Source organism: Podarcis muralis, chromosome 14 (assembly GCF_964188315.1).
Source record: "Podarcis muralis chromosome 14, rPodMur119.hap1.1, whole genome shotgun sequence".
NCBI lineage: Eukaryota > Metazoa > Chordata > Lepidosauria > Squamata > Lacertidae > Podarcis > Podarcis muralis.
Window position 1 is genome coordinate 5,326,832 of NC_135668.1, and position 23,092 is coordinate 5,349,923.

The following is a 23,092-nucleotide window of genomic DNA, read 5'->3' on the forward strand; positions in this document are numbered from 1 at the left end:
GGATTCGAACTGCTGACCTTCTGATCGGCAAGTCCTAGGCTCTGTGGTTTAGACCACAGTGCCACCCACATCCCTTATACATACTGTAGTAACAAACAAAAGCACTCCCCCTCCCAGTTTAAAAGCCCATAGATTGTTTAATTAGCCAAAAGTCTGGGAGAAGAGGAATGTTTTCACCTGGTGCCTAAAGATATGTAACGAAGGCACCAGGCAAGCCTACCTGGAGAGAGCATGGCACAAGCAGGGAGCCACCACAGAAAAGGCCCATCCTCGTGTTGCCACCAGGCCTCTTGCAGAGGAGGCACACATCAGGGTTCAGATCAATGTTTGGGCCCAGTACTTTGTTCCTTGTGAAGAGACCAACCCTGCAGTAAAGATGAACATCAGTGTGAGGAGGGTGTCAGCAGTTTCCTTATGGCATGCCTGGAATGACCTCCCCAGCTGGCCTTTGGGCCCAGTCATACAGCCCAGCCCTTTCACCAGGCTGAGCAATCTGTTGAGGGAGGCGGGGTGTAGTGAGCTCACTTCCATTTGGTAGGAAGCACCAGAGTATGGCTTTCAGCTGAGATTTCTGGTTTCTGAATGAGGTTTAGGCCCTGCTTGGGCCTGGGAGAAGGAGGGCTAACCGTTTCTCACCTGGGCAGTGCCCTTGGGGTGGGCATTTCTTTCCAGGGCTCATTTTTCCAAGGTAGGCCCCTTCCCCCCAGGCTACTGGACTCCTCAGTTCTGTGGGAAGGAGAGACCACAGCCAGGTCCTTCTGGTTGCAGTCCCATGGTTTCATCCAAGTCCAACCCCAGGCCTTTTCCAGAATCATGAGAAGGGATAGCTTTTTCCACAGCTGGGCTTGCAAGAGAATGGCGACTCCATTTCTTTCCTTTGTGGTGATGAGGAGGGAGGGAACTCGCTCTGCTCTGTAAGAAGGAAGAGGGGGAAATAAATGCTCCGTAAGAAGGAAAAATAAATTCTGACGCAAAGCCCACCATCCCAGAATGTTTGTTTTTTTAGGCAAGTCATTTCCCAGCTTGTGTAGGAGTCTCCAAAAAAAAGTAAGAAAAAAGTGAGTGCATTTTGCTGGTGTCATTTCCTGCCTGAGGCAGGGGGCTAGGAATAGCTTTTTTGTAGCTCAGGGCTCGCTCTCTGTGTATCAGCTTGTTTGCTTTTTGTGCATGTCATTAAACGCATAATGAAGGGTGGGCAAGTCTGCTGTCCGAAACACCCAGCAACCACATGACAGCAGCCCTGATGGGAGAGGGATATTCTTGTGCGGTGGGCATTCATTTCAGTGGAGCCTGACTTTAAATTTCACATCCCACAGCAGCAGAGATTTTTCAGAATGTCAACAACTCTGCTCTTCAGAGATGAGACCAAACTTTGGGAAACAGACCCCACCTTTTGGGGTCGAGTGGGAATTCGTTTTCCGTGCCCCCAAATTATACAACGGTGGTGTCAGATCCTAGAGCTGCTTTCCTCAGCCTGATGCCCTCCAAATATTTCGAACTACAACTGAAGCTGTGGTGGTATCCTTCTCATGCACCTAACTGAGTTTTCCTGCCCACTTTGTTTCAGGCTTGAAGTGAAGCTAAAAAAGGAGAACTGGGGGCCCTGGAAGGCTGGTGGGTCCCGCCAGGTGCAGTTCAGCCAAGGCCAGGGAGACGTGGCCATTCTCAAGCCAAGTAATAAAGTGCTGCAGGTCAGCATCGGGCCTGGACTCCCAAAGAACTCCCGTACGTATGAAGTCCCCTGAGGTCACAAGGAGGGAGGGGGAGGAGGGCCAGCAACCATGACCACCTGGCCCCTGCCGCGCAGCTGCCTGAACAGGTGTTGCAACTTGCCTTGCAGGCCCCACCAGAAGGAATGTAACCCAAGGCAGGAGCTGTTCCAACAGGACCACACAGGGCCAGCACTACCCCATGAGGGCCGCACCGCCTCCCCCTGGTTTGTATTTTGAAGCAGATGTTGGCAAATGATACTCTGGTTAAGGGAACAGACATGGCTAATCATGGAAGACTTTCAAACTCCTTGACTGGGGTGGAGGTGGGGAGGGCACCTTTGATGGTTGTCTTTTGCCCTCTTCTGGAGAGCTTCCCATTTTAGGAAGAGCTTGCCTTTTTCTGGCAGCTGTTTGGGCCCATCAAATTTACGTGGCAAATTGACTCCTTTGGAAATGAGGTTTAGCAGTCACACTTCTGTATTGTTTTTCTTAATGTGGGGTGTGTGTGTGTGTGTGTAAAACACATCAGGCCAAGTTCAAGGTGGGACTAATTTGCTTGAGTGGTCGCCTTACCCCCCCCCCCCATATGCCCCCTCAACTGCTTCATGCCAATTAATACTTCTTCCACAGTTGTGAGAAATGAACCTTTTAATGTGGCAGCTCCTACACTTTGGAGCTCCCTGCCTATAAGCATCACGCAGTCATCTTTGCCGCACTCTTTTCGGTGCCTGCGTGAAACACCTTTGTTTAAGCAAGTCTATCCAGACATGTAGATATTAAGGCATTTTAATCATTTTTGATTGCTTTAGAAAGAATTAAAGTAATTATCTTTAACTGTTCTTAATGATAATTTTAATATTGGTTGTATGCTGCTTAGAGGTTTTACTACAATTCAGTGGTATATAGATTTTGTAAAATAAAGTAAAAATAAAATAAGGGCATAAGACCCCTGCTGGATGAAGCCAATGTAGTCCAGCATCCTGTGTTCACAGTGGCCAACCAGATGCCCATTATGGGATGCCCACAAGCAAGAGCCTAGTGGATGAGCAGCCTCCCTATTTGTGGTTCCAAGCAACTCGTATTCAGAGGCATATTGCCTCATGACAGTAGAGGCAGAATATAGCCACTGTGGCTCGCAGCCATTGATAGCCTTGCCTTCCATGCATTTGCCTAATCGACTGCATCTTGTAGTAGCAAATTCCATCATTTAACAATGCGCTGTATCCATGGTTTCACTATGTGCCATAGGAATAAGGACTTTCTTTCGTATGTCCTGAATCTCCCAGCATTCAGCTTGATTGGATAACCCTGTTGGATTCTAGTGTTAGGAAAGAGGGAGACCAGCCACTTTTTCCATGCCACACGTAATTTTTTTACATTTTTGTATGTCTCCCAATTACTCAGCTTTTTTTCATGTTTAAACCCCCCCCCCCCACTAATTTGCAGCCTTTTTTCATCTTCCCTGTTTGATACCTCTTCAGTATGTTTTTCAGATGTAGCAATGAGAACCAGGTGTAGTATTGACTTCTTCTTTTATGATCAGCTTCCTCAAGCCATTTCTGTTCTTATTTCTAAAGGAAAGGCAGGGTATATATATTTTTAACAAATGAAGTCCCAAAGTTTGCCACACTGGTGTTTCTTTTTCAAAGCAACTGCTGTCGCCTATGAATGTTTGGTGAGGGTGTTATACACTGGCCATGAAAGCTGAGAGAGGCAAAATTTCAAAGCTAAAGGAAGGTAGAGCTGGAAAAGCGATTTTAAAAATGCAACCAGAATTACCAAGAGATTGGAATACAGTGAGTTGCCTTATCAAGAGTCGAATCCTTGATCTATCTTTCTCATTCTTGTTGACGCTTCACTGGCAGTGTCTGCTCCCAGGGTTTCAGGCCAGAGTCCTTTCCCCCTCGTGCCGCGTCAGGGATTAAACCTGGGTGCTTATGCATGCCAAGGCTGTGCTCTGCTATGGAGCCACTTTCTTCTTACATAGGAAGAAGGGCTAAAACATTTAGGGATTGAGCTGCTGTTGCTTTGAAAGACAGCTGGGGGAGGAGAACATGATAGAGGATTATACAACAGTGCTTGCAGAGAATTTTTCTCTCTCTTTCTCTTACATTGCTAGAACTCAAGGCCATCTGCTGAAGTTGGCAGTAGATGCAAAAGGCTTGCACCGTACATAGTTAACGAAAGGAGCTGCCTGCTGCGGCTGCAAAATGTTGTGAGATGGTCACTGGCTTACATGGCGTTAAAAGAGGATTAGGCATTGTAATGGAGGAAGAGGTCTGTCAGCAGTTATTGGCCATATTGGTTAAGCTTCCATGTTCAGAGGCAGCGGCAGCGTGGCATTTAATACCAGTTAGTGGGAGGAGCAGCAGCAGGAGTTGGCTTCCCAAAAACATCTGGTTGTCCACCGCAGGAAGCAAGGTGTTGGGTGAGAGGGTTCTATGCCGGCCTAAAGGGGCAAGGCCTGCTTTTGGTGGCTTTATGAAGACTGGGCAGAATTTAACTGGGAGAATTTTCAAATGGGTAGCCCTTGTGCTAGTCTCTTGAAGCAAAAGCAACAAAGAGTCCTGTGGCACCTTAAAGACTAACAAAGAGACATCAGTAGACATGCCATAATAAATGTGTTAGTGTTTATGGTGCCACAAGACTCCTTGTCGTAACTGGGACATAAGTTATCCAGACTTAGAAAGGTATTCTGAGGGGGTTCCCTGTGAATGGAGGGTGTGGGCTCCCCCAGGCTCACGTCTTGAACTATTTTTAGGTCTTCATCAGAATGGGGTGATAAAAATCCCACAACACACACCCCACCCTCAAGGCCTCGCGAGCCAGCGAGCCAGCCAGAGAAGCCTGTACACCAGTATGGCGCAGCCCCCATTGCCTCAGGTCTTGGGTGGATCAGATCGAATTTCCCAGCAGCCAGACAGCTTGGACTTCCTCAAGGTCCCAGACCAAGGGGCAGCCGGGTAAGTGCACCGTCCAATACATTTAAGTGGCTAGCTTGCTTGTCTGAAGTCAGGCAGCTGATTGGCTGAAGGGTTGTTCTTGGGTTCATGAAGTAGGTCTTCTGTGCCTGGCAGTTTCTGTGAACTGTAGTGGAGAATCTGGTGTCCTGCCAATTCTGTGTTCTGTAGAGTGCTTCATAGAGGCACCTTTTGACAGGTGGGCCCTTGATAGAGGCCGGTCATGATCCAGAGAAACATGTGTCAGGCCTGCTCCCCAGCTCTCTGTACCTGTTTGGGCAGCAACAGAAACCTGATCCATGCATTACTCCTATGTATGATGTCCTTGAGGGTTTTTTTTAACAAAAACAACCAACAATAACAGCAACAACAACAACTCTGTGTTGAATCTAGTTGCCTATGTAGGAAGGCCAGCACACAAGTGCCTCTTCACATGTAGGGGCTCCATGACTAGAAAACCGTGTGTTCCTTTAAAAGGTCTATGCCAGAGCAAAGCTAAAATGCAGGCCCCCGCCCTGGGTCTGTAGGTGGCTGTGCCTTACACACAGATAACACATCCACAGGGCTAGAATCTCTCTTTATATTATATAGAGTTTTCAAGATGTATGAGAAATCTGGCTTAGAGTAGGTAACTTCATCTCATTTCGCTGCAGAATGGAACCTGGAAAGCTGCCTTTATAACGAGTCAGACCACTGGTGCACCTACATTGAGAATTATTACTTGGCAATGATTCTTGATGGTTTCAGAGAGGGGAATGTGGGAGATTCAACTAGGGACCTTCTGCATGAATAGCATGCTCCCTATCACTGAGCTATGATTCACTCCTAAATATTAACATGCCCAGGTTTCCTAGTAATGTTCCCTGCCATCCTTTTCCCCCCAAAGTGAACATGGGTTCTTTTTCCTGCAAAGCATGTGCTATGTCAGGGAGCTACGACTCATTCTCTCGTACATGTGTATTTTTCTTGAATTTTAAAAAAAATCATTTGCAGGGAAATAATTTCAGTGTACAGAACTCAGTAGGTTGGAGATGAATGTGATTTGAGGTGGCGCAGGTCCCTGCAGCCATTCTTCCTGGCTCAGATGATCAATGTGTCTCTTATCTGATTTACAGATGTGGAAGGCACAAGTACCGTTTTGAAACCATCTGTTGGGAGGGCAGCAGGAAATGCTGTTTGTGCTGTGGAGGGGTTAACTGTGTACAGTGGCCAGCAGTGCCACCTGCTGTTTTTTCAGAATGACTGCATGCTTTCTGATGGCAATCCACTCATTCCACCATTAATTCATGGGTTCACATTTAAGAAATTAGTAGGTTGTATATTTTTATAAGAAGGTGTGGAGTTCAAAGAGCCCTATTAGATGAGACCAAAAGTTCTTAGACCAGAACAGGCATAGGCAAACTCAGCCCTCCATCCCTGACCACCGGTCCTGTTAGCTAGGGATGATGGGAATTGTAGTCCCAAAACATCTGGAGGGCCGAGTTTGTCTATAGCTGGTCCAGAATCTTCTTCCTCACCCCTTGGGTGCTTCTTGTTCTGTGTGCCCAGGTGTGGCAATGAATTGTGGCTGCCAAACCTAATGACTTTCCTGCGTCTCTCTGCAGCGTTCGCAGGCAGACTACAAACCGGCCGCCACCTGCAGGGGGCAGACCCAAGCCACAGCCGAAACCAAAGCCTCAGGTACCCCAGTGCAGGGCGCTGTATGCCTACGATGCTCAGGACACAGATGAACTCAGCTTTAATGCCAATGATGTTATTGATATCATCAAAGAAGGTAAGGCCTCTTTGTTTTTACATTTTCTATTACCACTGGTGAGAATATTGAAAATATGTTCCACCTTTCCATCTTCTAGAACAGGCATAGGCAAACTCGGCCCTCCAGATGTTTTGGGACTACAACTCCCACCATCCCTGACCACTGGTCCTGTTAGCTAGGGATGATGGGAGTTGTAGTCCCAAAACATCTGGAGGGCCGATGCCTGTTCTAAAAGGACCCTCCCCCCCCACCTCCGCTCCAAAGAAGCATCTGGAAGCTTTCTGCCTCTGCTTCTAGTTAAGCAGTTTGGTTAACCATCCAAACAGGGAAATGTGATTTAACCTTAACCATGGCTAGTTATGAGGTTGTTTTATAGCCAACTTTATAAACCATGGTTTGAAGCAGACCTAGTATCCAGCCAGTTAATATTAAACTACAATACTATTTGGACTACATGGGAAATGGTTTAACTAAAATCTAAAGCTTTCAAACTCTTCCTTGGCTCTGTGGGAGAAGGAAAGTGACCAGGAAGACTCATTCACATGCACAGTGCAAGGGTGGGGAACCTTTGGCCCTCCAGATGTTGCTGAACTACAACTCCCATTATCCATAACCATTGGCCATACTTGCTGCAGCTGGTGGGAGTTATAGTTTAGCAACACCTGGAGGGCCAAAAGTTCCACACACCTGGCTTAGCAGTATGTGCAAATATGGCCACTCTCTTTTACCATCTCCCAGTTTTATTTATCTGATAAGTTCATTCTCACAAAGGTAAATGGCAGCATTTTGCCCCACCCCTAGTTTTCTTTTAAACCAAGTCACTCCTGAGGTAGACGTTTCCACAGCGGCAAGTTTGGAGAAGCGTACGTTGGGACAACCCACAGATTTGCTTCTAAACTCACTCCCTTTCTTTTCCAGATCCCTCAGGCTGGTGGACAGGCAGGTTAAGAGGGAAAAAAGGACTCTTCCCAAACAATTATGTGACCAAAGTATAATCCTGCAGCCCCCTCAAGAGGCCCTTGCGACCGTAAAGATGCTGCCGGTTGTGCTTTTCCAGCTGCTGTGGTCTCCTTGTAAAGCTACAGTTCTGTGCGGCATTGATAACAGACAGCAGTCACTCCATCAGTGAAATGAAAGGCAAAAGATGGAAGAGGGGGAAGTCCCCATGTTTACTCTCCAAAAAGCCAAAGCCGATGTGTCAGCTGCCCACGATACCAAACCAAGGAATTATTTATTTTATTGAATGCTTTTTTCTCATGAAGGAAGAAGAGTGTGTTTAAATTCCATTCTTTTTTTAAAAAATGCCTGAAAATAGCAAGGTGCTCTGTGAGGACTTTGGAAGAGTTACATACACACTTTTTACAAGTGCCTTTAGTTGCTCTGGTGACTTTCTTCTAAATTATGTAACAAAATAATGGCATTATTATGCACATTTCCTCTGTTGATGACATTGCGGAGGATCACAGTAATAAGTTATGCTGCTACCTGCCTTAGAATAGTAGGATTCTATTTCTTCTTGGACTCTTGTCATTCTCTTCCCCCAAGCATGTATTTTAAAAGGCCCCGCAGCAAGCTTGACCAGGTTTACTTGGGAGCTACAATGATTCTGCAAGGGCACTGCGACCAAGGAAAGGCAGCCTTGTATGCTGTAAATGGTTTGCGTTTATGTTGACTTGTTAATGTGGCTGGCCCATGTTGGTTTTTATTATTGATGCATCTGTTTGGGTTTGGGGGGGGGGAACCTTCCCAAGGAAGCTTTGTGCATTTAATGAATAGAACTTACGAAATATACATTTTAAAAAATCAAATAACAGGCAAACCTGTATGAATGTACACAGCAGTAACCCACTGTACATAATGATAAAGGTAGCTCAGTTAGCATTTTGGGGCCAGGTACTTCTACCTATGCACTATTCTTTAAGGATAAAGTCAGTGTTACAAAACCTTGATTAAGCCCAGCTGCCTTTCCCATCAGCCACAAAAGCTGTTGCTTACCCAATGCATGTTAATTTATCCATTCTCTTCTCAACCATCATCAATAAAAACATAGGAACTACTGCAGCAGTGTGGGGGGCTTTTATCGCAAGTGGGAATTATGCTCTTGTTAGTGGAAAGTACTGTTTAACAGTACACATTGCAGCTGAAGCATAAAAGGTGTTCCGAGAAAGGGACCGCAGCCCTAGTGGCAGAGTATCTGCTTTGTACACAGGGGGACCAAGACACATTCAACCCCTGGAGGTCTCATCAAGGTGGTCGGTAGGATGTGGCGGGTTCCGCTTGCTCTGCATCTTATGGCTGCTGGCCCATCCTCCGTGGCCAAGAGCCTGCCAGACTCTGCACCAACCTTGCCTTGTCCTGAGGGGTCTGCAGATGGGGCCAGCTCCAGCCACCCTTCTCTTTCTACAGCATTAGGTCCTTCCACCATGACAGATGCCTTGAGAATAAAAACATTCATGCTGCTTTCATGCATATTTAGCTGCTTCTGCTCCAGAACAAATCTAAGCAACGTCAGGAAGTTCTGTGTCATAGGACCTCTGCTCTGTCAAATGTAGTAGAAGAATGGAGCTCAGAAGCACGTAATCTCAAATCTAGCTGCAGCAAAGCACTGGAGCAGGAAGACAGAAGTGTTTTCAAGTGGCTTCCGGAAACGCTAAACTTTTAAAGGTAGCTTCCAGAAACGCTAAACTTTTAAAGGTACCACCAGAAGTTCAACACGCTCTGCCACAATACAAGATTTAAATGCTACAGTCAGAAATACTAAGGATGGTACCAACAAGCTTACAGAGAAAGAACAGCAACCCCCCCCCTCCCCGCATGTCTATCCCCTTCCCACAGCACCCTACAATCAAGGCTCAGGCTGTATTCAGACACCAGGGGCAGGAGGACTAGGAGTGATTGGGCACCTTGTTCGTGAGGCTTTGTTAATCTCTAATTGTCCCATTTTACCTAAACCTGCACACACATGGAACAATCCTTCCCCCCCCCAAAAAAAAACCAGGATTTCAGGCCATGGGTTTGACAAGATTGAAAATGATGGCTTAACCAGCCTCAGCAGTAAAGGCTGCTTAAACTTATTTGTAAATGGTAGAGCAAAGCTAAGGCTTTGCCCAGAGCTTCTCATTTTCAAGAAGCAAAATATTTCAAATACTATCCTTTAGTAAGGTACTGTGGAATTCTTACTGATGCACAAACACAAAACCAGCAGTAACTTACAGGTATTTTAACACCGTCAGTTTCACATCTCCTAAACTGTATAGAAGGCAAATTGTAACAAGGCGTGAAGGTGGAATGAAAAGCAGAATTGCGTCACTTGTCATTTATTCCAGATGTTTAAATTTGGTTACAAAAAATGCTGAAAATGACCAAAAACATTTTCTCTTAGCCTGTTTCTGGCTCAGTGCATCATTTTCATTTGGGGGTGGGGGCAGCAGAAGGTTGCTTCAAGTCTTAATCAGTGTCTGGCCAAGAACAGCAAATCATTGTTGGCCAAGAAAACACACTGCAGTGAGGGGACCACTTCTGGCTCCTGTGCATAAGGAGATGTGCAACATTTTCAAGGCACTGAAATGCTGTGGAGCAGAAACAAGAAAGGAAGCTGCCTCCTGGCCCTCTCGGGCTCACTTACCCTGGGAAGCCCAAGCAGCACAGTGAGAAGGACAGCTAGAAAGAATGGATGGACTTGCAAGACTGCCAGGCTAGCAAAGTGTTGCTCTGCCTTGGTAATGCCATTATGACTCCTGCTTTTTGTTTTTGTAAAAGGACTTTTTTTTTTTTACAATATCTTTATTATGTACAAGAATATGGAATATTTGTTTAAGAGCAACTCTATAGCATTCACCTTAAAAAGACCTCCAGAAGGCCACATCCAAAAACGGCATATTTTCTTCCATGTAATGATTGGGCAGTGCTCACATCAGCTGCCTGGCTTCACCCAGCAAAGGCGCTGCAAAGTCCTTAATGCTGCTGGAGTTCAGCTGAGGGATAGTGCTGATCCTCAGGAATTTACTGCTAGAATATTTGTTCTTGACAGCCTGTCAGAGGTGTGAGGCGGGAGAACGTTAGGTTGCAGAGAATATGTTTACCTTGCTGCAGGAATTAAGCTCTTGGTTTTGTTCCTGAGAAAGTCATCACTTACACTTGACTACTTGTAGGAGAATGTCAAATTCTCTCAACATCGATTGCTTTTACTTTTATTTTTGATGGCAAAGAAACCAAGATCTCCCAGCACCCTGCTGCTCTACTTTCTTTGGCCTAAGGGAAAAGGTTTGTGCTCATCTGATTCCAGCATCCCAAAACAGAGCACCCAGAAAGGCAGCCTTTGCAAACATGGTGCGCTCCAGGTGTGTTGGCTTGGGCTCATTGGAGCTTTAGCCTAAAACATCTGGAGGCCAACAGCTTGGTGCAGTAAGAGATTGATGCAAGTGCTCCTTTGCTTGTGTTATCGAAAAGAGGCAATCAGAAAAGGAAAGAACAGTAACAATCAGACTATACAGGCTCGAGTGTCAGATGTTTCAAGCTAAAAGGGCCTTCCAGCAAAGGAAGCACACCAATACCCAGGAGTAGGGTGTGTGCGATTTTTTGCCCTTGGTTTCTATATTCCTCTTGTGAGCACGCAGAACAGTCAGCCTGCTCACCAGAAGCAAGTGGACAAAGTGATCTCCTCACCTCCCCCTTTGGGGTAAGGAGCACAATTCAATGCTAGAGCACCTGGTTTAGTACCAGGATCAATCCATAACAGCTTTTCCAGAGAGCTGCTGCCAGTCAGTGTAGACAGTAATGAACTAGGCGGGCTAATTTGGTCTAAATATATAAAGCAAAAGTTTGGGACTTCAGCTGTCCCCCCATGATCACAGATGGTGGGGTGGCAGCAGTGGTAGAGGGGTTCTAACCCCCAATATTAAAGGAAAATAGAGCCAGCACCCAGATCTCAAAGCATCTGGACTTGCCTTATTTTAAGAGAGCGGCAGTTTCCATTCCAGGCTCCCTCCCTCTTGCCCTGTTCTCTTTCCTGGGGTGAACACACCCACCCATGCCCCACAGTAGTTGCCTATAACAGGAACATTAAGCCTAATAGCAGCCAAGGCTGCTAAAATAGGAGCAGATACTTACAAGGTTTTTTGTTAGATTCCTGTTGACTCTGACAACATTCTTGGCCATGTGCTCCATAACAGGGGTAAGACCCTCCTCTTCATATCCAGTATAATAGCACAGCTTGGGGTTCTACAAGGGAGAGGCGGCGGCGGCTGTCAAAGCCTGTCCCAAGAGCACTGTAAACCCCCACCTGCCAGGGCCACCCGTAGTAGCTAGGCAGGACCCAGCAAATCCTTTTGAGCTGTCAGTGGACCTCACAAGCAGACTTGCTCAAACATTTGTGAGTCAGTAACTTGTCTGTAGGTTTGCAGGACTTAGAGCAAATCGGTTTCTGACTGGGTTATGATGCTAGTAGGGCCTGAAAGCACCTGTGGCCAGCACCTTGCTCATGCTAAGAAGGTCCGGGTCAGTGCCTGGAGGCAAGGAATGCCAGGTATTCTCTTCACAGACTCTCCGCAGGAGCCTCTAGTCCAGTTACTTGGGGGGAGGATGTGGTCTCTGCCCCCTTCCATACCGCTTTCACTCAACCAAGACTCACCCACTGGCCTTCTGAGAAGACCTTCCGAGACAGGCAAATTGCTGCAGCTGCAACCTCTGAAGGATTATAATGCACCATATTGTAGTCCAAAAGGGTCAGCTCCATCAGGTACTTTGCTAGCAGGTACGATTCAGCAGATGCCTGGCAAAACAGGAAGAGCACTTGCATGAATGCAGCCTGCCTCTCGTTTTAATGTCTACCCAGAGAAACTCGTGTATCTTTGATTTTACTGGAACTTGTAACTAGATCTAGAGCAACCCCCACAACCCTAATACTCTCCAGGGTTCTGGACTACAATTCCCATCAGTTGTGGTCCAAAATATCTGGAGGATGCCAGGTTGGCAGGGGTGGTGGCTTAAATCAAAGAAGAGTTCTTATCACCCTTCCTAGCTGCTGTGCCCCTTTGCTTCATGACTAGGTACACTTGCCTTCTCTAAGAGCCCATGCTTCAGTCCTGGATCATCATAGGCACAAGTACAATCAGGTCTTATTCATCCTGTGGGTCCCTTTTCTTTCATCTAGCCTCTCCCTTAATAGCTACTCTGTCTATGCTCATTTAGCTACTTGCCAGAGGCCTTGAACCCGTGTTCCTCTCCAGCCCCTTGCACATTTATGTACTTAAAGAGCAGAAACAAAAAAATGGCTTTCATGGGAACAGAGGGCTTGCACAAATTAGTGCATTCACCTCTGGAATCTACACACAGCACCAGGAGACTATTTGGCTTGCACATGCCCCCTCCCCTCATTACCAGATACTGAATGTAGTGCCCAAATCAAGTGATGCCAGGTCCCAGACCTCCTTCCCACTCACTCCAATACACAGGTGGACACTCCTTTCAGAAGAAGCTGGTCAGCACCCCCACCCCTCAACCATACTCAACATCCTATTACCAGGCTACCCAAGCTCAAGGTACTGGCAGATGGACCTACATCAGAAACTTTGGCTATTCGCCTCAGGAAGTGGAGTGGTAGCGGTCTTCCTAAGGCAAAGTTAAGCTCCTTAAGGATCTTCTGCTCCGTTGCCCGGATCTGAGTCGGTGTGTATGCTCGGTCAGTCATGTAGACAAAATCCAAAATACTTGGTGGATAGATCTCTTCATATTTTGCAGCCAGAAGCATTGCAGTAACACCGACCAACTGGAGTTCCTTGCGGGAGACAGGCTGAGCCTAGTTTGACACACACAATACTGGTTGTATTACACAAATGTTGAGACACAAATGTTGAGATATTGAGACACTGCCTTGCTCCTCACTTTTGCACAAGAACAGCTCTCAGGAACTGACAAAGAGGTTTCTTAATAGAGCCTTCTTTATAGTTCTCAATAGTTTGGGTTTCAAGTGTGATGGTGTTTTGGAATCAAGATAGACGGAGGTCCCCCTGCCCTCTGCAAAATCAGCTGCACCATGCTCTCAGAGGGCTGTGTTCTGCTACCTACAGCTTCCCAGAGATACAACTCCTAGGAGCACTTTGGAGAAGCAAACACCTCACGTTTTAAAATGGGGATGCTTCCAGAGTATGTCAACCACCTAGTTGAAGCTAATTTGGTTTGAGTCTGATCAGTGCCTAGAGGGTCATCATGCACATGCGTGACACTTTGGGTCTCATGTAGGAAGTGGGGGGGGGGGATATAAGCATAAGGAAACCAAAGTTTGGCTGACTGGAATGTAGTGAGTGCAAACAACAAATTCCCAGTATACCTTAATTCAAAGCATGGGGAAGATTCCAGTCACTGCTTTTAAGCCCATGCTTAAACCTCCCTAGTTGACAGTGTCCACTGTTCCAATATCAATCTCCCACTCCCAGTGTGATGATGCCTTCCATGCCCTGATAGCAGTTGTGGTCCAAAACATCTGGAAAACACCACACTGCAGAAGGCTACTCCACAGCTCAGTCTATGCAACTAGGAACCCCACATCCATCCACCAAGCCCCCACCCAGCAAAAGCAGCATCTCAGAGCTCAAAACAGGAGTTTCATGCACAGCTCCACTGTTCAAGCTTCATATGTGCTATAAACGCCAAGCTTACTTGCAAGAAGCGATCTATGATGGCCACACACATGTAGAGAGTGTCCTGCATAAGTTGGAACCTTGCATGGAGCTGGATCAGCCAGTCAACAAGAATGGCCCGCATCCGCCCATTGATCTCTGTGCCATCAAGGTAGAAGGGAAAGACACGCTGCTGGACCTGTTGGAAAGGGTCAACTAGTTCAGAGGCTTGTCCCATGTTTAGATAGCTGGCAAGTGGGGAGCAGCTAGAAGGGAGTCAGACCCAAAATGCATTTGTCAGGGTTCAGGTCCAAGGACTCCAGGGGCATGCCTGCTCATTTGTTAGCAGAATGGCAGCTCCAAGTAGGTGTGTGGTTCTAGGAAGAACTCATTATGCAGTAGATTCATTAGTAAAAATTTACTAAGGCAAAAATAAGCTTGACAGTTCAATACCAGATCCCTGGAATGGCAATCTCTTTACAATCCAGTTGCAGCAAAATATAACAGTAAAAAACTTTAACGTACTATATACACTAAGCAAGTAAAAATAAATTCAGAAAGAGTGTGAAGGAACAGCAGAGAGAGTGAAAGCAAGAGTAACATGAGATCCTGTTGGACTGCATTCATAGGCAGACCTTGAAACACAACGAGCTCATTCCAGCTGCATGTCTGTTCCCTTGGAAATCTTCCAGACACTCTGGAAAATGCTAGAACATTTCTGTTAGCTTCTACAAGCTTCCACGAGTTCTGTACCTCAGAAACGCCATGATAGCTGACAGGATTCCCCATCCAACAGTAGCAGCCCAAACACCACACACCATGTGGGTAGGAGGAGGTTTCGCTGCCAGGCATAAATACCTCCAGTTGCCTCAGGTACTGGTAGATATCCTTCACGTAATCACTGCACATCTGGGGGTCCTCCCTGTCTCCAGCATCAATATCTTCTATATTGCCCCGCAGCATTTCAGAAAAGGCTTGGCACAATTCCACTTCCATAGAGAATGAATTGGGATCCTAGTTTAAGAAGCAACCCCCCCCCCCCGACACACCCCAGTTGAAATTATTTTTAACAGGTACTTTGTTTGATTTTCTTGATATTTCACCCTGCCCCTTTTTGTATTAATATTGTTAACCACCTGGTGACAATTTGGTAGAAAGGAAGGATGCAAGTTTAATAAATAACATCTAAGAAAAAAAGATAGCAGAAGTGAAGCCACACCACCAAATGGGAGATTTTGGAGGCCCACCAACGCTCTTGTAATAAGCTACAGAAAGAGAGGATGGGAGAGGGCGTTCTGATTGCTTCCTGCTCATGGTCCCTTGCATGCTTGCACTCACTCAACATTTGCCAAGCACCTGGCCTTTGCTTTCTTCCAAATAATTATCTGGCAAGATGGGTTATACTTGCTCAAGGGCACACAGGTCAACATCAAGTCTTAAGAAGAGATTGAACCCACATGTGTCTTTCACCAAATGAGGATAGAAAAACTTGCATATCACTTGAAACAGCCACATTCCAAGAGAAGTGATATCACTTGAATCTCACTTAGGAAGAATAAGCCTCCCTCATGCCCTCTTCATCCCCTGTCCTGCAAAGCAATGCTGGTGAAGCCAAGGTACTTGAAACTTTAGGGATGAAGAAAGCAACTGAATCCATTCGCCTGTAGCACCAGACACCTGAAAAGGTCGAAGGATTAAACTAGGACCAAGCAGATTCCAGCAGCACCAGCAGAGCCGGCTAGTCCTCCTCCACTTTGGTCCAAACATGCTTGTCAAAAATAGTAATTATTAATTGGGTTGGGAGAGCCAAGTTAGATGAACTGTAGGAGCACAGTTGGCCGTGAGAACATGGGGAAATGTTTGGGTATCAGACACTGAATTTGTTGTACTGAAGACAATGAATTAATTAATTAACAGGCCTCTTTACTAAACATCTGTAAACTACACTGCAACTTGTGGAGGTAGGAAGCAGAAAAGGGGAGAACATTTAGAGAGGTAGCCAGTGCTGTGGTGGAAAGAGTCAGGAAGAGAATTTTTTTTGGCTTCTAAAAATCCCCAGGCAGCACCAGCCACTCCCCGCTAGACAAAACAAAATAAAAGCATATGCGGTCTTCGCCATGGGACCACATCCAATCAGTGCTATATCACCTGCACTGGCTCCCAGTTGAGTACAGGGTCAGGTTTACGGTGCTGGTTCTAACCTTTAAAGCCCTATACAACCTGGGACCCTCATACCTACGGGACTGCCTCTCCTGGTATTGTTTACAGTCCACAAACAATAATATCTTGGAGGTCCCGGGCCTCAAGGAGATTAGACTGGCCTCCACCAGAGCCAAGGCCTTTTCAGCCCTGGTCCCAAGCCCCTGCGGGACTTGACATCTTTCCGCAGGGCCTGCAAGATGGAACTGTTCCACCAGGCCTTTGGTTGGGGCTCAGTCTGACCCAGTGGCGGAGCTTCATGCTCCGGTACCAGGGGGCAGAGAGCAGACAGGGGCGGGGCTGGCGCATGTCCCAGGGGCGTGGCACGTATCGTGGGGGTGGGGCGCCCCACCTGTAGGGGCGTGGCACCCAGTGCAGGGGGGGGCAGCTACGATGGCAGACCTCTTCCTCTGCCAGTGGTCTGACCCCTCTCCTTTTACAAGACCCTGCATATAAGTAGCCTACTGGCTCATGCAAATAGCTGAGCCTCGTGAGAACTTAAGGTTCCCAACCCCTATAGTTATAGGTATAATTTGCGGGCAGTCATCTGATCTTATTTTGATTTTAATCTGATTTTAAGCTGTATTTCTGTTGATTGCTGAATTTTATGTCTTAATGTATTATATATTTTGATGTTAGCCACCTTGAGCCCAGTTCTGGGTGGGAAGGGCGGGATATAAATAAAACTTCTTCTTATGTTAATTAAAAGTTCTCACTTCCAAAAACCACTGATAACCTGATAAGGCCTTCATCTGCTACTTAGGAATTCTCTGTTGATAAGGCCTTCCTAAGCTGCTACTTAGGAATTCTCTGCTTCCTGATGAGGGAAGGCAAAGGCAGAAATGCAAGAGGCAACACCCACCACAGCTAAAGGGCTAATGTTACCTTGAATCCTTTGGGTCTTTGGGTCACCATCCTGTTGCTGATTTCTTGCAGAGGTCCCCGTGGACCATTCAACAGGCTGCGGGTCTTGCCATGATCTACTATCATGTCTTTCTTCAGGTGGTTTAGCATCTAGAAAGTGAGGACCAGGCATTACTTCTTCAAGGGGCAGTGCCCGCTCCCAAAACCCACTGATTAAGACTTAGCCACTAGGTGGGCCAGCATACTAGATTCTAAATAAGGCCCAGAACATTCTGCAAGGTCATCCACAATCGAGACTCTGCAAGCTGAATTATGTGGTTGTAGGCACTGCATGTCTTACTGCTTAAGCAACACTACCAAAATACTGTGAAGATTTTTGCAAGTTCAGCCATGGAAAAGGTGGGACATCAGACAGGATGACAAATAAGCAAATAGCTTACATGCTGGTTAAGCTCCAGGGGCCACATCTAAAGCCAAAATCACATATAGTCAAAACCCATTCGGTTCAATGGTGGGTGGGATTGCCAAAGTCATTTTTTCACAGAACCCCCACCCCCTTTCCTCCTGTTTATATTATTACTGCATTTAAGTGTCACACACACAAAGCTGAAGTTAAATGTGTGTAAATTGTGGGGTTACTGTACGCACACACATGGATTTTGATTGTCATTTTCCCCACACTTCCAAGCATATATGTACAGCCTTAGAGTTTTGATGCCAATAGGAATGAATTCTGTACCAGCTGGTAAAGCTTATGTTTTATCCACCCCTGGGATGGAATAAGAGAATTGTACAGTTTGAAGGCGTCCCCAAGGTCACCGAGTCCAACCCTGTCTAATGGAATCACAGCGAAACTGGCACAGGAAAGGCTGGTGGTGCCATAACAGCATAACAGCTGGACACAGAGACACAAAGACAGTTAATAATAAATTCATGACAAAGATAACTGGTGTGCAACAAACACACACAGCTGTTCTGTCAGGGGGTTAGTGCATTTTTCTTACCTGCTCTATGTCCACAAGGGGCATCAATCCATCCCACCTGGACTTGGAAAAGAGATAGAAACTGTTCCACTAAGAAAAAAACCCTATGCCAACGCTAAGGCTGAGGTTCAAAGAAGAACTAGAGAATTAAAGAACACCTGGTGGATAAAAAAAGGTCAAGAGATCCAGCACTTAGCCGACACTCATGATGCACAGAATTTCTTTAAAGCCACAAAGACCATCTATGGGCCAATAAATCATGGCATATACCCCCTATGCTCAACAGACGGTACCACACTTCTAAAAGATAAAGAAGCTATTGCACTGCACTGGAAAGAACGTTACCAGCATCTTCTTAACCGCAACTCCCCCATCCTTTCTCAAATCCCACAAAAACAAATTAAAGATGAGCTTGCAGTACCTTCAAATCTGGGAGAGTTGTGTACAGCTATTAACCAAATGAAAAACAACAAAGCCAGAAGACCTAATGGGATACCTGCTGAAGTCTTCAAAGTGGGTGGAATCAAACTTACACAACTTCCCAAGCTCATTGGAAAAATCTGGGAGAGAAAGGAGATCCCAGCAGACTTTAGGGATGCCAAAATTATCAATCTCTTTAAAAAAAGACAACAGAACAGATTGCAGAAACTATTGAGGTATCTCTTTATTAGCTGCAGCCAGCAAAATTCTTGCAAGGATCTTAGCAAACCGTCTCTTAACAATATCCAAGGCTACCCTTCCTAAATCCCAAAATGTTTTTAGACCTTCTAGGGGGACAGTGGACATGATTTTCACTGCTTGACAGCTTCGAGAAAAATGCAGAGAGCAAAACCAACCCCTGTTTATGGCATTTATTGACCTTACTAAGGACTTTGACACTGTAAATCGTAATGCCCTGTGGACTGTCCTTCTGAAAATTGGACGCCCAGATAAATTTGTGAACATCGTTGTGCTCCTGCATGACACTATGACAGCAACAATTTCAGATAACAATGGTTCTCAAAGTGAACCATTAATAGTGGGATCAGGTATTAAACAGGGTTGTGTTATTGCCCCAACTCTATTCATTATTTTCATTGCCATGATCCTACACATGGTCAAAGGGAAACTCCCCACCAGAGTAGAAATCATATATCAAACAGATGGAAAGCTCTTTAATCTGAGTAGGCTGAAAGCAAAGAGTAAAGTTACTGTAACTTCCATTTTAGAGCTTCAGTATGATGATGACAATGTAGTGTGTGCACACTCAGAGGATGACCTCCAAGCCATCCTAAATATCTTCACAGAAGCTTACGAAAAGCTTGGCCTATGGCTCAACATCCAAAAAACCAAAGTGCTGCACCAACAAGTACAAAATAACCCCTCTGCAGCACCACAAATCCAACTCAATGCTGTAACATTGGAAAGTGTTGATCACTTTTCCTACCTGGGCTTTCCACAAGGGCTGACACTGATGCCAAAATCCAGCATTGCCTGAGCTCTGTGAGTGCAGCTTTCTCCCAATTGAAGTGCAGATTGTACGAGAACCGGGACATTTGCAGGGAAAGCAAAATGCTTGTTTACAAAGCTATTGTACTACCAACTTTACTGTACACTTGTGAAACATGGACCACTTAAAAATGCCATCTCCAACTCCTTGAAAGAGTTTATAAGTGGTGTCTGAACACTTCACTTGGGAAAACAGATGAACTAATGGCAGTGTACTGGAAGAAGCAAAGATCATCAGTGTTGAAGCAATGATTCTTCAACATCAACTTCATTGGATTAGTCATGTTGTTCAGATGCCCGATTATTGCCTTCCAAAGCAACAACTCTATTCCAAACTTAGAAATGGAAAGTGTAATGCTGGTAGTCAACAAAAGATTATTAAAGATTCTCTCAAGGCAAATCTTTAAAAATGCAGTATAAGCACAGGTGATTGAGAAACACTGGCCTGTGAGCGCTTCAGTTGGAGAACAGCCTTTATCAAAGGTGTCATGGACTAGAACTCTGGATGAAAGGGAGAAACAAGCTCAGAGGAAAGCAAACCCTCACTGTGATCAACTCCTGCCCGGAAACCTATGTCCCCCGCTGTGGAAGGATGTGTGGATCCAGAATTGGCCTCCACAGTCACTTACGGTCTCACTGTTAAAACCGTGTTCATGGAAGACAATCTTACTTGGCTATGAAGGATCACCGAAGAAGAAGGGGTGGAGGAGAGAACAGTGGAAACCAAGTTTTACTCAGAGTAAAAGGTAAAGGTACCCCTGCCCGTACGGGCCAGTCTTGCCAGACTCTAGGGTTGTGCGCTCATCTCACTCTATAGGCCGGGGGCCAGCGCTGTCCGGAGACACTTCCGGGTCACGTGGCCAGCGTGACATCCCTGCTCTGGCGAGCCAGCGCAGCACACGGAAACGCCGTTTACCTTCCCGCTAGTAAGCGGTCCCTATTTATCTACTTGCACCCGGGGGTGCTTTCGAACTGCTAGGTTGGCAGGCGCTGGGACCGAACAACAGGAGCGCACCCCGCCGCGGGGATTCGAACTGCCGACCTTTCGATCGGCAAGCCCTAGGCGCTGAGGCTTTTACCCACAGCGCCACCCGCGTCCCCTTTACTCAGAGTAGACCCACTTAAATTTATGAGCATGACTAAGGTGGGTCCTCTAATTTTAATGCCTCTGTTTTGAGAAAGACTTTGCAGCAGAGCACCATATTCACCCCTTTGGAATTATTTATAAGCAGCTAGATATTACAGAAGGCCCCAGGGGTTAACAACGAAAATGCCCCTAGTGGGCCCAGAGAAAGTGGAGCCAGTCCTAGAGGGAAACTCGACCTTCTGCGAAAGTCTGTCAAATGGAAATTTCTCTACACCCAACAACAATACGTGACCAGCGCCGGTCGCTCTTCAAGGGGCAGCGCGTTCCGCAGGCACAAAAACGGCAGTCAGGCCGAGGCCGGCTTTTTGGCCCAGCAGGGGAGGCGGCCAGGGGCGGCACTCTGCACAAGCGCCGGAACCACCCCTCGCTCCGGCCTTTAAACCCCAACGAAGCTTTCCCAATAGACCCCAAACCTGGCCGTGGGGGGGGGGGGACAAGAAGCCCCGCGGCGGGTCAGTCTCGGAGCACCCAAGCGACCCTCGGACCAAGATACGCGTCACGGACCTCATGCACACGTGCAGCTGGAGCCGCGCACGAGTGGAGCACAAGCCCAAGAAGGAGGAAAGCCGGTTCGTCACACGTTGCCACTAAGCCAGTGGCGGGGAGTTTCACAGGCCACGACTCAACAGACCCCTTCGTAGCTGCGCCGCCATGGCCAGCACAGCCGCCTCCTCGCGCTTTTTCAAGGCCGCCGCCGCCGCCTCGCCCTTCTGAGGGGATCCTAGCGGCGTCGCCATTGGCTCTTCGCGTCGAGCCCGCCTCGCACAATTGGCCGCCACTCTCTTGCGCCCGCCCCTTATGCTTGTGTTGCCAAGGCGACTGCGGCCTTCAGCTGCGGGCTCCGACGCCCGAGAAGGGCGAGAGGCGTCACATTCTCTCAGGGGCCGCTAAAAGCGCGCAAGGCGACATGGGAGTTGTAGTCCTGCTTAGGAAGAGGGGAGCATCTTTAGCAGTTCTTGCAAGTCGCCGGTTCGAAACCTGCCGTTTCCTTTGCGCGGAAAGTAAACAATGGCTGCTTACAAAGATCAGTAATGAGACAGCCCCTGTCTTCAGCTTTCGAGACTCAAAGACAAAACACAAAAGAAACGGGGACTGAGAGGGAGGAGGGGAAAAGTAAACCGGGGCACTTGTTACAAAGTTCTCCTAATGATCAGCTGAAATGGAAGAAAAGCCCACAGTTGCTGGTCTCTCAGATGAGTTGATGGAGAGGCCCTGCATCCCCATCTCAGGCCCTTTACAGTAACCTCATGCACACTGGAACATAGCTGTCAACTTTTCCCTTTTCTTGTGAGGAATCCTATTCGGAATAAGGGAATTTCCCTTTTAAAAGGGGGAAAGTTGACACCTATGCACTGGAATGACCCACGAGAATTGCCCTGCTGGGTTCCTCTGTTACTCACTTGCAAGTGATGCTTGGTCTGCCCCACAATAGCGATATTTAAGAAAAATAGTTTTGTGTGACCTGGTATTTGGGCCATGAATCATTATTTTAGGGTGTGGTGTGGTCCTATGGATAAAATTGCTGTTTTTACATTTTGATTCTGAGATTTTTCCGTTCTTCTGACATATGGTTATCTTCTTACTGCTGTTTGCTGCACTCTGGTCCAGAGGAAGAGCGGGGTACAAAACATTGAATGAATATCCAGTCCAATGTGGGATTACTTTTTTTTTTTTTTTTTAAATATTTTTTATTGCTTTGTTTTCCAGGGTCAAAGTACAACATTGATACATCGTCAATAACACAACAAGAGCTTTTTTTTTTTTTTTACAAAGTAAAGAAACAAGAAAGAAAAAGGTTCACTTTTTCAGATCCTTTTTCAACATCAACTGGACTTCCCCACATCCTCCATCCCTGCTTTCTTTACAATAAAAATCAACAGCAAATTAAAACCTTGTTTCATGTGTATTTGTATTTTCATCTAATTATTTACTCTAAAAGTTAAACTTTTCTCAAACATAACTTAGTTTCAATCATTTCCGAATCTCAATACTGAAGCTTGTTTTTCTCAAAACTTAGCAAATTCTCAACATTCATATAACTTAAAATGTTTTTGTAAATAGTCCTTAAATTTTTTCCAGTCCTCTTCCACTGCTTCTTCTCCCTGGTCTCGGATTCTGCCGGTCATTTCAGCCAATTCCATGTAGTCCATCAGTTGCGTGTGCCATTCTTCCAGTGTGGGTAACTCCTGTGCCTTCCAGTATTTGGCTATAAGGATTCTTGCTGCTGTAGTTGCATATAAAAAGAAAGTTCTATCTTTCTTTAGCACTCTCTGGCCCACAATGCCCAGGAGGAAGGCTTCTGGTTTCTTATGAAAGGTATACTTAAATACCTTTTTCAACTCGTTATAAATCATTTCCCAAAAGGCC

The 23,092-nt window shown here is 46.3% G+C and overlaps 2 protein-coding genes across 7 annotated transcripts in view; one reads left to right on the top strand and one right to left on the bottom strand.

Moving 5' to 3' along the window:
- MYO1E (myosin IE) overlaps window positions 1-8,486 on the top strand; it is a 109,123-nt gene extending 100,637 nt beyond the window's left edge. The window contains exons 24-28 of the mRNA XM_028707124.2: window positions 1,568-1,725; window positions 1,841-1,936; window positions 4,474-4,675; window positions 6,277-6,446; window positions 7,347-8,486. Of these exons, the coding sequence (XP_028562957.2) occupies window positions 1,568-1,725; window positions 1,841-1,936; window positions 4,474-4,675; window positions 6,277-6,446; window positions 7,347-7,423 (703 nt within the window). The 3' untranslated portion in view covers window positions 7,424-8,486. The remainder of the gene's footprint in view (window positions 1-1,567; window positions 1,726-1,840; window positions 1,937-4,473; window positions 4,676-6,276; window positions 6,447-7,346) is intronic.
- On the bottom strand, window positions 898-21,523 carry CCNB2 (cyclin B2). 6 transcript variants are annotated; one of them, XR_003703763.2, is made up of 10 exons: window positions 21,230-21,511; window positions 18,112-18,148; window positions 17,129-17,257; window positions 14,903-15,058; window positions 14,085-14,243; window positions 12,988-13,224; window positions 12,058-12,198; window positions 11,538-11,648; window positions 10,267-10,459; window positions 898-912 (listed from the first exon to the last, which is right to left on the bottom strand). XR_003703763.2 is itself a non-coding variant. In XM_028707125.2 (9 exons), exons 1-9 carry the CDS (start codon window positions 21,232-21,234, stop codon window positions 10,337-10,339), a joined length of 1,098 nt encoding a protein of 365 aa, XP_028562958.2. In that variant the 5' UTR covers window positions 21,235-21,511; the 3' UTR covers window positions 9,707-10,336. The 6 variants fall into 6 exon arrangements, 4 of the variants coding, with proteins under 4 accessions (XP_028562958.2, XP_028562959.2, XP_028562960.2 ...); XR_003703762.2 differs by lacking the exon at window positions 898-912 and adding an exon at window positions 8,491-8,862; XM_028707125.2 differs by lacking the exon at window positions 898-912 and having other exon boundaries at window positions 9,707-10,459.
- Window positions 21,524-23,092: the final 1,569 nt, after the last annotated feature.

Coding starts and splice junctions, on each gene's coding strand:
- CCNB2 (XM_028707125.2), bottom strand. Junction 15,059..17,128: donor AAAGACCCAAAGGATTCAAG/GTAACATTAGCC, acceptor TTCTTAAACTAG/GATCCCAATTCATTCTCTAT. Junction 11,649..12,057: donor TCTTCTCAGAAGGCCAGTGG/GTGAGTCTTGGT, acceptor TCTCCCTTGTAG/AACCCCAAGCTGTGCTATTA.